The sequence below is a fragment of the Triticum dicoccoides genome, chromosome 6B (assembly GCF_002162155.2).
Source record: "Triticum dicoccoides isolate Atlit2015 ecotype Zavitan chromosome 6B, WEW_v2.0, whole genome shotgun sequence".
Classification (NCBI taxonomy): domain Eukaryota; kingdom Viridiplantae; phylum Streptophyta; class Magnoliopsida; order Poales; family Poaceae; genus Triticum; species Triticum dicoccoides.
The window spans coordinates 678,210,295-678,225,041 of NC_041391.1; the positions used below are offsets into that span (position 1 = coordinate 678,210,295).

Genomic DNA, 14,747 nt, shown 5'->3' on the forward strand with positions numbered 1-14,747 from the left:
AGCAAATGGGCTTCAAGGAAGACTTTCAGTGGTCTGCACCTCCACCGAAGAAATTCAAGAAGGTCAAGGTTCCTTCTCTGGTGGCGAGCTCATATTCTTCATCACGCGCCACGGACGAGCATGAAGATTTGGACGACACTGCAGCAGGCCCTACAACGACTCAAGACCCTGACAACGCTGGCGCTCCTCCATCATCATGATATTCTTCAGGGGCATTAGTCCTTAGTTTCAACCCTTTTGGTCATTCAATGACAAAGGGGGAGAAATTTGAGTTAGTCTTCAAGCGCGTCTATATATATGGGCGTTTTTTGCTAAGTTACAACTCTCGTTCTTCTGATGACTTTGCTGGATCGAGTTGTAATCTTAAACTCTATGGTGGCTTGATACTTTTCCTGTGTTCTTCTGCATGCTTATTCCTCATTAATGTTAATGCACGCATGCTGAATTACAGCAGTCACCATATTTCATCATGCATTTCAAATTCCTCATATTATATGTCAAATGCGTGTATGAATTACAAGATATAGGGGGAGACCTCCATGATTGTACTCTTCAAGTGTGCATTACTTCAAAACCAAATACCTCACGATGCACATCTTCAGGGGGAGTTCTTCTATATCTTGCTATCAATTCCTAAATATCAGTATTTACACTTCACATGTTTTCCCCGTTGAAAACTTAACCTATATTGTCATCAATCACCAAAAAGGGGGAGATTGTAAGTGCATCTAGTGCCCCTTAGTGATTTTGGTGTATTGAAGACTTATAGGTTAAGAGACTGATCCGTTTGTGAGTGTACACAGGTCTATAAGTCTATGAGGAGTTTGATATTTACAGAGAAAGTCGACCCCTAAAAATGAAGTTCTTCGACTGAAGACTTTGGATTTCTGAAGACTTTCTGAAGACATTGAAAGTGAAGAAATTGGTGTGACCTTGAAGACTTAGTAATCACTCGAGGAACATGAAGCGCGAAGACTTTTGTTTACATAGTTTCATTTTTCTCTTTCTTGAGTCATAGGAAACACCATACTATTAAAGGGGGTCGAGGAAATACTAAGGAGAAATTTCCATGTGATGCTCAACTGAAATCCTACACCTGCCAATCCCTTCGAGTGAAGCCATTGGAAATCTCGCACAGTTCGGCCATATTCTTCAGTGACAGAGACGAAGTTCTTCTGGTCTCTGAGGAATTTGTTCTGACTCAAGAGTTAGGAATTTGCCAATGCGGATTGCCTACCAAGTGAGGAACATGATAGCCCTGAGGAATTTGAACCTCAAATATTCCGACCATCGGTGTGCTACACGCCAGCTGTCCCAAAATATCTACCCACCTAACGGTCGTATCAGACAAGGGCATTTATGTCTTATCATGTCGGGCTGCTCCCTAGGCTATAAATAGCCGCCCCCTACAACCACTAGTTGGTTGGCTGCTCTGAGGGAAACTGACACTTGTCATTTGAGACCAACCCATCCTCCGAGGACTTTGAGTGAAAATCATCAAGTGAGGAAATCCCAAACCCAAACCTACAAAACCACAAGTGATTGAGCATCCTTGAAGAGATTGATCCTGCGTGGATCCGACGCTTGTTTCCTTTGAAGACTGTGCTTCTTCCAGACGGTTAGGTGTCAAGGTCTAGAGCATCCAAGAGGAATTGTGGATCGCTGAGTGACCGAGTTTGTGAAGGTTCGGAAGTCACCTGAAGACTTACCACGAGTGATTGGGAGAGGTCTGTGTGACTTTAGCTCAGGGAGAATATGGTGAGGACTGTGTGTCCGAGGCTGGGTGTCCTCGAGTTTAAATACTCAGCCGCTCCAACCATATATACAACTGAGACAGCAGTTGGAACTGGTCTACCAAATCATTGTCTTCACCGAGCTTACAGGTTCTATTTCCTCAACTCTTTAAATTCCTCATATATGTTGTTGTATGATTGTTCATATCTGTTTGAAGACTTTGACTGAAGACTTTCTCAATTTCCTCAGTTCTATTTCTTCAGTTTGTTCGTCTTCTTCCTTGTGTTATCCTATGTTTACGCTTTCTGTACACTGTGCTTGTCTTCATTTCATCATGATTACTATGCCTGTGTTCTATTATGTTCCTTTCTGAGTACTTATTCCGCTGCAAGTAGTTCTTCATTTAGGAATTTCCTCACTAGCAAATTCCTTAGTGAAGAATTCATAAAAATCGCCTATTCACCCCCCTCTAGTCGATATAACACACTTTCAGAGTGCCACCCCTGGTTCTGTGAGGCAGCAGAGGGTAGCTCACCCACCTCCTGCGGAAGACTCCGAGCCCGAAGTCAAGGCCACAAAGGAGCAGAACCAGCTGTATGATATTGTCAAGCGATTTGGAAATGGGAGGGCCAGCAGCAAGCACATGAAGGAGCTGAAAGCGTAAATGACCACACCACATAATCTCTCATTTTGCTTTTGCTCTCTTTTTACCATTCATCTTCTTTGTACTTTGTAGATATGATCCGCTTACGTTTTAGTTCTTTTCTTTTTTTACTTAGTAGACATGATTCTTTCATGTTATATCATTTTCATGCATCTCATGTTTGGACAGAACCAAGGTCATTCAATGTGAAGCGACGTACATCAACCTGGGTGATCTTCCTGAGTCCGTGAGGCCACTCGGTAAAATGTCGACAAATGTAGTTGCATGCGGGATTGACTACATCAACAAGCATATGGATATGTCTCCCGACAAAACAATCATGCATTACAGTGTGACCTGCAAAATATGGGATGGTGACTTCCACCACAAAATCCTGAGGAAGAATTTTGCTGCGCACGGTGAATTCAAGCTCACACTGAAGAAATATGTGAGTACTCCTTCCGTGTTTGCACTTTTATCACATGGTATGGTTTTTGACCAGTATCTGCACTCTGTTTTATGTTTTATGTGGTAGATGTTTCATGTGGCAACAACTGCCATGTAAACTGGCTTTTTTATTTGCATCCCCATGCAAACTATGTGGCAACTTCAAACTAAATACAGGGCAACTTTTGTTCATACATGGACGGCAACTTTATTTTAACTACCAACTATAACTAAACATTCTATGTGATTCTACTTTTTTTGTCCCCTTGCTGTTATTCATGTGAACTCTGTTTCTCATTTCCTTCATTGTACTTGCAGGTCCTGTTCCCCATGTTCCAGGAGCTTGCACCACATGACCCACACCACAAGTGTGGTCACCACTACGCGATCTGTCTTGACCTGAAGAATCAACGCTTTGAGGTGCTTGATTCAATGCGTTCGGCAGCTGATGCAGACCTTACTACGCATGCTGAATTCTTCATCAACAACCTCAAAGAGACATGGAACCGTCACTATGAAAACTCAAAGGTCCAGATCAAACATTTTCCGATTGAGTACGTGGCGACTACGAAGCAAGGGAACACGTAATTTCCTATCTCTTCCTTCATGTGCCCTTTACACCAATCCCACCCCTCTTTTTGTTACATCTGAATTGAAGTTTATCATTGCTATATCTGTCCTTTTTGCGAGTTCACCTGATTCTTTTCTTGTGCAGGATGGATTGTGGCTTTCACACGTTGGAATACTTTGCAAAGTGGGAAGGTAGACTTGTTCCCGTCGTCACAGCTACAACGATCTTGAGCTCCGGAAAATTTACACATGGAACTGATTGACGAATGAAGATTTCAACAAGCGGTCCGGAGCACGTGAGTTCATGGAGGAAGCTATCAAGAAAGTCATCAAGAAGTACAAGTGATCACGTGGCACTCCACACCGGACGCCTAACTTACATTCTGTTGCCGAGGAATGTAAGGTACTACGTTTGTTCTTCTCAAAAACTATGTCCGTGTGCTACGTTATGACTGCAACCCCGAGTAGCCTAGTATGTAGTGTTGGTGTGTGAGCGACATTTGAATTTTTTCTATAATATATGTATGGATGTGAACCTATTTAGGCGTGACAGTAGATATGTTTTATGTTTATCATTATTATTATGGTTTCATCGTTTGCACCACCAAGTTGCTGTTTCGAATGCGTCTACTAGGTCTTAAATCATGGCAAATGTAGTTCATCAAACATGGTTAGTAAAATTCATCGTCGTTTTTCATTTGGCTGTTTGCTTCTTCTTTTTCATTGCTAACTGCACCGGCTACCATGGTAGTTTGATCATGTAGCCGTAACCTTTTCTGCGGTTGATGCACGTTACGCTTTTTTCAACTTGTTTCCCATAGATTGCACACAACACACCATGTGTGACTAAAGCGCGTCGAATTATCATGGAAATATACGCAATGCAGACTCATTACAAATAACATGGCACATTTCAGTACAGCTAACATGGCAGATACAGTACAAAGAACACGACAGATTCATCATAACCAACATGGCAGATCCAGTATACTTGACATGGCAGATCGAGTATAATTAACATGGCAGACCTAGTATACATACCACGATAGATTTATTATAAAATATCATGGCATATTTAGTAAAAAATAGCATGGCAGATTAAACACATATAACATGGCAGATTAAGTACGCATAACATGGCAACTGCAGTTACCCATTCAACGCATTTTCCTTCAACTTCTGATGCCCCTCAAGAGTCATTCTCCCATTTTTTTAAAATTCAGAACATCTAGATTACAAAATAAAATGTCGCCAAGGAACATGTCACAGTGCCCCAATGTTGCTTATGGATTGCATGTCCCTTTCTTTGTTTTCTTGTGTTTTGCTTGAATCTCCAATCCTGATTTGTACCTTATCTCTTTTGGACGCCCCTTTGTGATGGAACGGGGCGGGTTCCTGACCTGGGTTTGTGTGCTTGCTGTTCCAGATCCTATCTCCGAGTTTTCAGATGATGGCCCTGTAGACGAAGGCACACTTGATGTGGGGGGAACCTGTGCAAGGCTTCCTCAGCTTTCCTCTTCTTGATCTCATCAAGCTCTCTTTTCAGGGCCTTCCTGTGTTTTTCTGTGACTCTTGCTGTCTCATCACTCTTGCATGCTTCATCAATTAGCTCAGCATAGTTCTTTGTCAGCACAACGTGCCTCACGGCTTCCATGGTTAACTCTGGTCTCTCGTCATGCACAGGAAGAATTGCGTTTGTTGTCTGCGGCGCCAAGGCGTCGTCAGCATCCCAAGTCCATCGCCGCCTTATGAAATGGCGGGGCATCCGTGTCACCGCATTCATGTCCATTACTTTTAGTATGTGATAGCACACAATGTTGTCTCGTTCAAACTTGCAGCATTGGTAGTAGTATTTGCCTTGGCCTATCGAGGCTTTCACGAAGTAGTTCCTTCCTTTGTCCGGGTCCTCAGGTTCTGAATCCGACATGCCCAAAATAGTACACACTTTGAACGTATGTTCGTCCACCTGGAAAGCCGTGAACATGCTGGCACGCTTTATTTCTTCCTGGAATCTGCAATTTTTGTGTGTTTTTTGGTAAACTACCGTCTGCTGTTTTTTGTAGCACCTTATGTTGTCGTGACCAATAGAAGTACATTTCGTTTGAACATGACAGATAGAGTACATTACACATGGAAACTGTAGTACACTACACATGGCAACTGTAGTACATTAGACATGGCAACTGTAGTACATTAGACATGGCAACTGCAGTACATTAGACATGGCAACTACAGTACATTTTCAACTAGTCATTGTCATTTCCATACAAACATCCCCACTAGAAGGACAGTGCATAAAACATGGCAACTGCATTTATTAAACATGACAACCTCAGTTGAATAAACATGGCATTTGTATTTCGGTAAAAATGGCAATTGCATTTCAGCAAACATGGCAAATGCAGTTCAGTAAACATGGCAGTTGCATAACATTTTCTATTGCATTGCCATTTGCATACCGACATGCCCAGTGGAAGTACAATGCATTACACATGGTAACTGCATTTCATTGAACATGGCAACTGCAGCTGAATAAGCATGGCAAACAGTAGTTCACTAAACAGGGCAACTGCAGTTGAGTAAACATGTCAAACAGTAGTTCATTAAACATGGCATCCTCAGATCATCGCAACTGCATTGCATTCTATATGGCCTCTACTGCCTTCATACTTGTGCAAATAAGATTGCAACACAACTGACTTACTTGTTAAAGATCTTGTTGGTATATATCTTGCTCATTTGCCTCTGCATCGGTAAATACGTTAGCAATTTTGGCTGCTTTAGCGTAGTGTTTGCTTCTTGCTGTAGCTCCGATGCCAATATTTTTTGTTGCAAAGTTGTGTACTGCTTGGCAAACTATAGCAATGAGTTACCAGGCTCATGTACAGTTTCAAAACAGCATTGAACCCCTCGCTGCGTTGCATAGTCTGCAGAAAATGGAAGAAGCACTGCATGAAGTAGGCCGGCACCCAGTACATTCGCTTCTCCCACAGGCTAGCAAGAGTATCTTGATATGTTTCAATCATGGCCATCCAGCTCCTTTCAAACTCCTCCACCGTCAAGTTGTGGTCCACGCATAGCTCGAATGCCTTGTGCAGCTCTGTACGGTCAGCAAAGAACGGTCCTAGCGTCTCCTCAGCCTTATTTATAATGTGCCACCTGCAGTGCCTGTGCACTGCCAACGGAAAGACCCCGTCTATGCCTGCACGCATGCTAGAATCCTGGTCTATTATTATGTTCATCGGAGCAAGTCCATCCATGCACTCTAAGAAGGTCTTCAACAGCCAAACGTACCCATCCATGTCTTCGTTCCGATCGAGCCCGCATCCAAACTACAACGACTGATTGTGGTTATTTATTCCTATGAATGGAGCGCATGGCATCTTGTACGTATTAGTGAGATACGTCGCGTCGAATGAAATGCAATCTCGGAAATGTTTGTAGGCTCTTCTTGCAACACCATCCACCCAATACATGTTCCTGACACGGTCCTCATCGTCCAATCTTATCATGTAGAAGAAATATGGATCTTCCTTCGCTTTCTCATCGAAGTAGGCCATCGTGGCTTCTATGTTAGCCAACTTGCTCTCTCTATGATATTTTGCCTTTAGATTTGTGACGTCAGCTGGTATGTAGGGCATGCTACTCAGAGTCCCATTTTTGTTGTGGATGAGTGATAGTATCTGCACCATTCTTGATGGACCGACGTTACAATCATGTAGCGGCTTTATGAATTTCTTTTCGAGGGGGGTGAATCCTCTGTGGGTGGTTAGAAACTTCACCAGGTCGAACTTCTTTATGAGTTTGTGGTTGTGCTCATCAAAATATTCAGTGACCACCCACTGTGCTTCATCTACGTTTAGCTTACACTGGACAGGGCATTCCTTCTTGAGAATGATTCCTCTCTTTCGTTCCGGAACGACAGGTGCAACACCTTTCCCCTTCTTGTTCCTTCGTGCCTTGTGGCACCTCATCTCACCTTTGCTGTACTCGTTTGTTTTCTTAATCTTCCTATGGTATTCGGTGTTGACCGCAAACCCATGGAACTTTGCATATGTGTGGTAGAATTTCTTTGTTTCTTCGAACGATTCAAATCTCTGCCCAATGTACGGTGGCTGAGGTACCATGATCTCTGATTGCCCACCATCCTCATCCCCCTGTTCTTCGTCATCAGTTTCATCATTGACTTCAGTATCGGCGGCAGTTTGATCTACTTGAGTGTTGCCAGCGCTTGTGTTCAAAGGAGTGCATGTCGGCATTGCAAGAGTGATTCCCATTTCCGACTCTGACTCGGTATTGTTTGCGGCATGATTGTTGGCTAGCTGGTGGAACGCGTCTTCCGTGCGCTTAGAGCTCCCCGCAGTAGATGTCCCTGCGCCGCTGTTCACTGTAGTTGTAGCCCTGTAATAGAAAAAACAGGTACAAGCGTAAGATTTTTGCTTGAATGACATGTTTATCGTAACGGAGTACATCAACTTCAAGTGATTTGGCATGACATCATTCAAACAGCAAGCTATTAGTCTGCATGTGGACATGCATGGCAATTGTAGTTGTCCAGTCATGGCAGCTACTGTCCAACAAAAATGGCAGCTACTGTTGCCAATGCATGGCAACCAACTCATTTTTAGTACGAAAATTTGGATTCTATGTGCATGGCAGCTGCAGTCCTGCATACATGGCAAATACTGCTGCCAATACATGACAAACCAGTGTGTTCTAGCATCAAAACTTTTTAAATTCTAGGCTCGAGCTCACTACGCAATTGCGACCAACCATTAGTGTTGCACACATGCTTTTAGCAACTCGCAAACCCCAAAGACAAAATATCACTCATTTGCACACAACCACTTTGTTCACGTTTTCTGTTTGATTTTTTCCACCATCAATGGTACAAATCTTCTTTTCCTCACATGCTATTCCCGCAAAAAAGAAATGCAGTGCTCTTTTTGTTGTTCAATTTGTCATTACCTTGCTGTGCTGCATGTGCCCATCTTGTGTGGTCTGTAACACCAAATTGACATGCTCTATATGCAATGTGTGAAGCTTGCCATGAGATGTTTGCTGGGATAGAAGCAGCGTAATAACCTGTAAGCATGGTAGTAGATGGGCAATGCATGGCAACTGCAAGTTGTTCAGTCATGGCAACTGCAGTTGTCCAGGGATGGCAACTGCAGTTGTCCAGGGATGGCAACTGCAGTTATTCAGGGATGGAAACTGCAGTTGTTCAGTCATGGCAACTATAATTGTCCAGGGATGGCAACTGCAGTTGTCCAGGGATGGCAATTGCAGTTGTGAACTATGCTCCTTCTGCTAATTCACCGTCCGCGGCTTCACTTTTTATGGACTCACCTGTGTATGATGTTGATGGCAGGTACATGGGTGCCGCCTGATGCCACGTGCTGCATGAAGGTTCTGCAATTTTTCCCGACACAACTCGTGAGTCTTTTGCCATCCTTTGCAAGTTTTTTTTCATGCCCACACCAGTATGTCTCTTTTTCGTATGTGTTACCTTGATTTGTCACATTAGCTAGTTGAAGGTGGCTGCCCGTATATTTGTCAGTGTTAGCGCCATGTGAATGAACTTGCCATGGTGCCCCCCTCAGTGTGTTTTGGTCATAAGAACCTGCTAAAAATGACAGTGTAGGACATAAGTAGAATGTCATCATCATAGTTGCGAACACGGCAAATGTTCTTTTCTTTTTGTTATCATGCATCATACCAATGCCTGCGTACTGTTCTAGTAGTGGCAGCAACAGCCCTGCGGAAATGACACTACAAGAAATATTTCAACTTGTGACCACCACTATTGGTCACTGAGAGGTCATGGTTTTTCATTTGAGACCTTTTTGTGACCAAAAACAGAAGGTCAAAAGCTGGCAGTCATAAACTGACTATAGCAACCTTCTCTGTGAGAAGGTCGTAGATGTTTACGACCAAAACAGAAGGTCATTGAACCCATGACCTTTTGTTTTGGTCACTGGCTGTCTACCCAGGCCACGTCGGATCCGACGTGGCAATCTGACGTGTCAAAATTGTGACCAATTGAATAGGTCAAAAATTAGAATCGGTCCGGTCCAATTGGGTGTTTATATAGGCCTAGCCCATTAATTCAACCAATTTAGTGTATTTTTTCTGTCAATTTTTGTTAGCTTCATGGGCCAAGCCCAACATCGTAGCCTTTTTATTTTTGGGCCATGGCCATTTTGGCCGAGCAGTTCAAGTATTTCTTTTTTTAACATGGGCCCACTGACTATTCAGATGGTCCCAATTGTCAGGTTCTTCTAGTAAGTGGGTCCCAATTGTCAAGGTCATTTTCCTTAAATTTCAATTTGCTAGTAAATAAATCACCAACATTCAAGTGGGAACAGTTAGAGAACATACGTAGTACTTCACATAACAACCAGAATCAGTTTAATACATCATACAACAAAGACAAAATAGCAAAATCATCATGTTACATCATCATATAACACAATACAATGGCAATCACACTCTATATACTCTATGTCTCTTCAACTTCGCATTCCCCAAATTCCCCGGATTCCCAGCTTCCAAATCTGTAGCACAAAATGAACGCCATGTTAATAGACCAAACTTGGTGTTACAACAGATGAATGATAACACAAATTGATCTTGCTAGTACCATGCTTTTTGTTCTTCAACTAGTTAAAATGAGATACCTATTCATACAAGAAAACAGATACAAAGTGGAAGAGATACTGAAACAGATACACAAGTTGAGATGTAGCAGGCAGATTCATCAAGTATATATCATGATGTGTATTGATCATATAGTTGTACCATTGCAAACCAAGAGATACCGAAATAGTGGAAGAGAAATAATTAATAGATCAGGTAGTAGGCTAATTTAATTGAGTGCAGCAACTTAGTTGTTGTTGTTGTTTTAGTAGCAGTGGCATACTCAAAATTTAACAAGTATTAGTACGCTGATAATGTGCTAGTGCTAGTATTAAAAAAGGATGAATTTGGCTAGTGCAAGGAAACTAAAAACAAGGAGAGAACTTTCTTACAAATTAACCACCACATGCATAGCATAGCTAGCTAATGGCCCAAAGGAAAAAAAACTGATGAAGCAGCAAGGCCATGACCACCACCAGGTGCATAGCTAGTCTACCTAATGGGCCATTAGCAGAAAGCAAGCCGTTTAATTAGCTTACAAACATCAACCATTAAATCTTGGTTTTCTCTCCCTCTCTCTACTGATGAACATCAACACAATTCTGTAGAGTTGTAAACTGATTTTTGATAGAATAAAAAGTCAATTTGTGTGCTAATTGGACCTAGTTTTAAAGAAACAAAAAGGATTGGCAGCATAGGGAGAGGGAGATGGACGTGCTACCTGCTGTTGCAGTGGTGCATCATGGTGTCCTGCTTGAGCTCCTCCTCCTAATGCTGCTCACTAACCTGCAGGACAAACAAGGCCATAGGTGAGCTGCAGCAAAGGCATTTCCTGATGATTTATTGAGTTCATGGCCACCTATAGAAATATTAGAGGGGCATGATAAGGAGTTGTAAAATACGAAGAGCCACCTAGACCTATACCGAATAGTAATGCATATATTCAGGAATGTGAAGTTCACCAATTGTTCCAAACAAGGAAAAATACTTCTTGATGTTTCAAGTGCAGCAGAATATATGCAAGTCCCAAGCATCCAGATGACTACTGTAGTCGATTGATAGCAGTAAATGTATACAAAAACAAACAGTGCTTGACAATTGAGGTAACTAAACATTAAAGAACTCATTACATACGATTTTATTCATCCAGCGTGATAACATGTTACTTCCATGTTATTGTGATTAAAAGAGTAAGATTTCATCAAGCCTATGTCATGCATAACAGGAACATATTATAAAATACCGAATAGTAGTTCAGTGCCTTCAGGTGTTGAATGACTCATGGTACAGTAATAATCACAATAAACTATCAATACATGTGTGGCTAGTTGCAAGGTGTCTATCATCAGACACATCATCATCATAGTAGGAGTAATCTAGTGTAGACAAATACCATGAGAGGATTGTCCACTGAATGGTAAATTGAGGGATTCAATGCTAAGTCAAACGAAACCAAACCACGCAATTGCGAGCACCAGCCAAGAAATTCAATGAAGCAACAAGCAAGTACTCTGGGACATGGGGAGCAGCTGTGGACGACAAAACCAATGGCGCATGCATGGCTCTCTTTGGTGCAGAGCCAGCAGCTGCGTCCCTTCTGGGGTCCATGGCGCTCTGTCAATTGTTGTTGCGGTTCATATAATTGACGCTTCATTTCTGTTTGCAAGCAGTGCGTCGGCGGGCAGGAGGGGAAACGTGAGCCTGACCTGGAGTAAACAGGCATAAGAATGTATGTCAGATGCGGCCAAAAAACAAACAAGATGATTAATCATTGGCAACGAACAGTTGAAACTACACAAGCCTTCCATTTCCTTGTATGGTATGTTTTTTTAGGTTCCATACAGACATATAGAGCATATATCAATTAAACTATACAAGCAGTAAAAATAAGAGGGTGTGCAAGCAAGAGATAATGTTCCACTGAAAAAATAGAGTATTGGCAAATAATAGAGTATACAAGCTACACAAGTCTGTATACACTAGATTAGGAAATGAATGAAGAGGGGACACCTGAAACTATACAAGTCTGTCTGTAATTTATACACCTGAAACTATACAAGACTAGATTAGGTAGTGTTCCACTGTTTGTTTCCATTTGCTTGGTAGGAATAGATAGATACATAGATAGATGCATACATAGATAGAAAAAGAGCAGCACATGTATCAAGTGAAAAAAATCAGTGGGTGTATTGATGTGTTCCACATGTGTTCAACCATGGTAAAACTCCCTATGCCGATCGATTGCGTACAGGTTCTGTGAGGCAATTGGAATAACATTTTCAGATGCACCTAGCTCCTTGATTGAGTGGGGAACCCTAATTAGTTTTTTCCCCATTATACTTCCTTCCCGAGGAATCCCAACTGTTATCCAAATTGAGTGGTGACAGAGTTGTATACAATACAACTAGGAAAATAGTAGAACATGCAAGTAGCGTGTGTAATCCAAGGACAGCGCATAAAAACAAGAAGGATATGCTTCGCCGGCACGCGCGAGTACTACAGTCAGTCAATCATCTGGATCTGGAACGACAGGGACAAAGCGAGCAGGGGAATAAAATTCGCCGCCTCAACAACGAGAGGATACTGAGCTCTTAGATACACAAGGATTGATTCCACACAAGGCTATATTTTCTAGCTAATGCTCCTCTGTTCATAAATAAAAGCCTTATATTTAGGAACAGAGGTAGTAGTAAATATCAACACAGGCATTTGCACTGCGAAGCATGCTACTCTGAACATTTACTGCAATGTAGAAACCTACAATTTAGTCTCAGGGTTCCCTTCACTTTGGAAACAAGTTATACACACTTGATGTGTTTATGATGGCAGGGTACTAATTATTTGAAAAGGAAACAAGGAAAGAGCCACATTTGTTCTTGTTGATTTAGCAAGTGTACTAGCAAGTGAATGTAGTACTATGCAATGAAATATAGGATTGGATCAAATCATAACCTCTCTTTGTTTCTCTGACATGGATGAGCCTGTTAGGTCCCTTGAAACCTCTACCATGTCCTTGAAGGATACTTTCCCCTTGCCATCAATGTCATACACCTTAAATATCACTGCTCAATGAAACACAAACCAGATCAACACCGGACCAGCAAATTAGTAGTCATCATAAGGATCACAGAGACCCAAACCAACATACACTTCTTTGACGATAGATAGCAAAAAGAGGAAAATAAACGTGATAAGCATTACACTCAATCTTTTGCTGAAGGTTGGCCCTTGCACTGAAGGTAGAGAGAAAAGAAACAAATTCCTTGAAGTTCAATCCATCAACCATACGTAGCAACCTCTGCAAATAGAAGAAATGGAACCTCAAAATCAGTATCACCTCCATAGTTGACACTGCTGAATCTCCTAAATATAACTAAAACAGTCAAACTGAGTAAAGAAAGTCAACAGGCTATGTTATTTGCAAGGGAGGTCGTGTTTTGTTGGAAAAACTACACTATATGTACAAATAAGATACACCGAGTTTTACTGGGGAAGAAAAATGAGCTGCAAATCTTCAGTAGAAATGATCTATATGGAGATTTTTGTGGTCTATGATAAGTGTTACGTATTTGGCAAAAAGCATTATACCAGTCTTTGAAAACTATGACTCCGTTCGTACCCAATCAAAGATAGCCAAAGCTTTTTCCAAGCAGATGTGGAAGGTGCTTGGCTTCATAGAGATATTCAGGTTCCACATGTATGGTAAAACTCCCTGTGCCGATCGATTACGTACTGGTTCTGTGATTGGTATAATGCTTGATTAGTTTTTCCCAATTAGTGGAAAAACTGAGTGGGGACAGAGTTGTATACAATACCACTTGGAAAACAGTAGTAGATGCAAGTGATGTGTGTGTAATCCAAGGAGATCGCATAAAAACAAGAGGCACGCATTGGTACTACAGTCAGTTAGTAAGTCATCTGGAGGTGGCACGACGAGGACAAAGCGAGCAGGGGCACAAAATTGGCTGCCTCGGTGACGAGAGACGGAGGGGGAGGGGGAGGGACGGACCTGGGAGAGCGGGGTGGTGGAGAACTCCGGGATGGAGAGGAACTCGTCCTCGGAGACGAATCCCCTGGCGCTGCGGTGGGAGACTTCACCTGGAGGGAGCACTCTGCACGCGCAGGCAGGAAGCAGAGCAAGTTAGACACCATGAAAGATGAGGCAAAAAACTGACTAAATCGAGGCCGATCTAAGAACCTGCTTGCCGAGGATGAGGAGGCCGGGGGTCTCCTGGAGCGCGAGGGCACGGAGGATCTTGGTGACGGCGAGCGGGAGGAGCGGGCAGGCGGGGTCGTGGTCGTGGAGGACGTGGACGGCGCGGTCGGCGCCCATGGCGAGCGTGGTGCGTAGCATGTCGGTGGCCTGCGCGGGACTGACTGTGGCGGTGACGTCCTCAGAGGCGGCGCCGGCCTCGCGGAGCCGCAACTCCTCCTCCATGGCAATCTCGCAGAAGGGGTTCATGGACATCTTGACGCTGGCCGTGTCGACGCCCGTCCGGGAATCGGGACAGGAAGAAGGCGTGGTGGAGTGAGGGGATTGGCAGTGTGTGGCAGCGGCGGGGATGTGGGAGGGGGTTTGTCTCTGAACTGAATCGAATCAGGGCTGGGTTGGGTTGAGGAGCAAGGGAGGGAGGTCGCCGGTGGTGATGGGGTTAGGGGAGGCCGCCTGTGGGGGTGGGGTTGGGTGTCGGTGGAGGGATTGAAGATGAATCGG

At 43.1% G+C, this 14,747-nt stretch overlaps 1 protein-coding gene across 1 annotated transcript; it reads right to left on the bottom strand.

Moving 5' to 3' along the window:
* Window positions 1–12,985: 12,985 nt before the first annotated feature.
* LOC119324920 (electron transfer flavoprotein subunit beta, mitochondrial-like) lies at window positions 12,986–14,741 on the bottom strand. The gene is made up of 4 exons (XM_037598685.1): window positions 14,240–14,741; window positions 14,043–14,145; window positions 13,235–13,331; window positions 12,986–13,095 (listed from the first exon to the last, which is right to left on the bottom strand). Exons 1-3 carry the CDS (start codon window positions 14,499–14,501, stop codon window positions 13,304–13,306), a joined length of 393 nt encoding a protein of 130 aa, XP_037454582.1. The 5' UTR covers window positions 14,502–14,741; the 3' UTR covers window positions 12,986–13,095; window positions 13,235–13,303.
* Between the last annotated feature and the right edge of the window lie 6 nt (window positions 14,742–14,747).

What these genes read in the sequence shown, in the direction of transcription:
- LOC119324920 (XM_037598685.1), bottom strand. Translation starts at nt 14,501, where the DNA reads ATGTCCATGAACCCCTTCTGCGAGATTGCCATGGAGGAGGAGTTGCGG. An exon ending in CCCCGGCCTCCTCATCCTCG is followed by an intron (nt 14,146 to 14,239) that starts GCAAGCAGGTTC and finishes CTGCGCGTGCAG; the next exon opens with AGTGCTCCCTCCAGGTGAAG. An exon ending in CCACCACCCCGCTCTCCCAG is followed by an intron (nt 13,332 to 14,042) that starts GTCCGTCCCTCC and finishes TTCTATTTGCAG; the next exon opens with AGGTTGCTACGTATGGTTGA.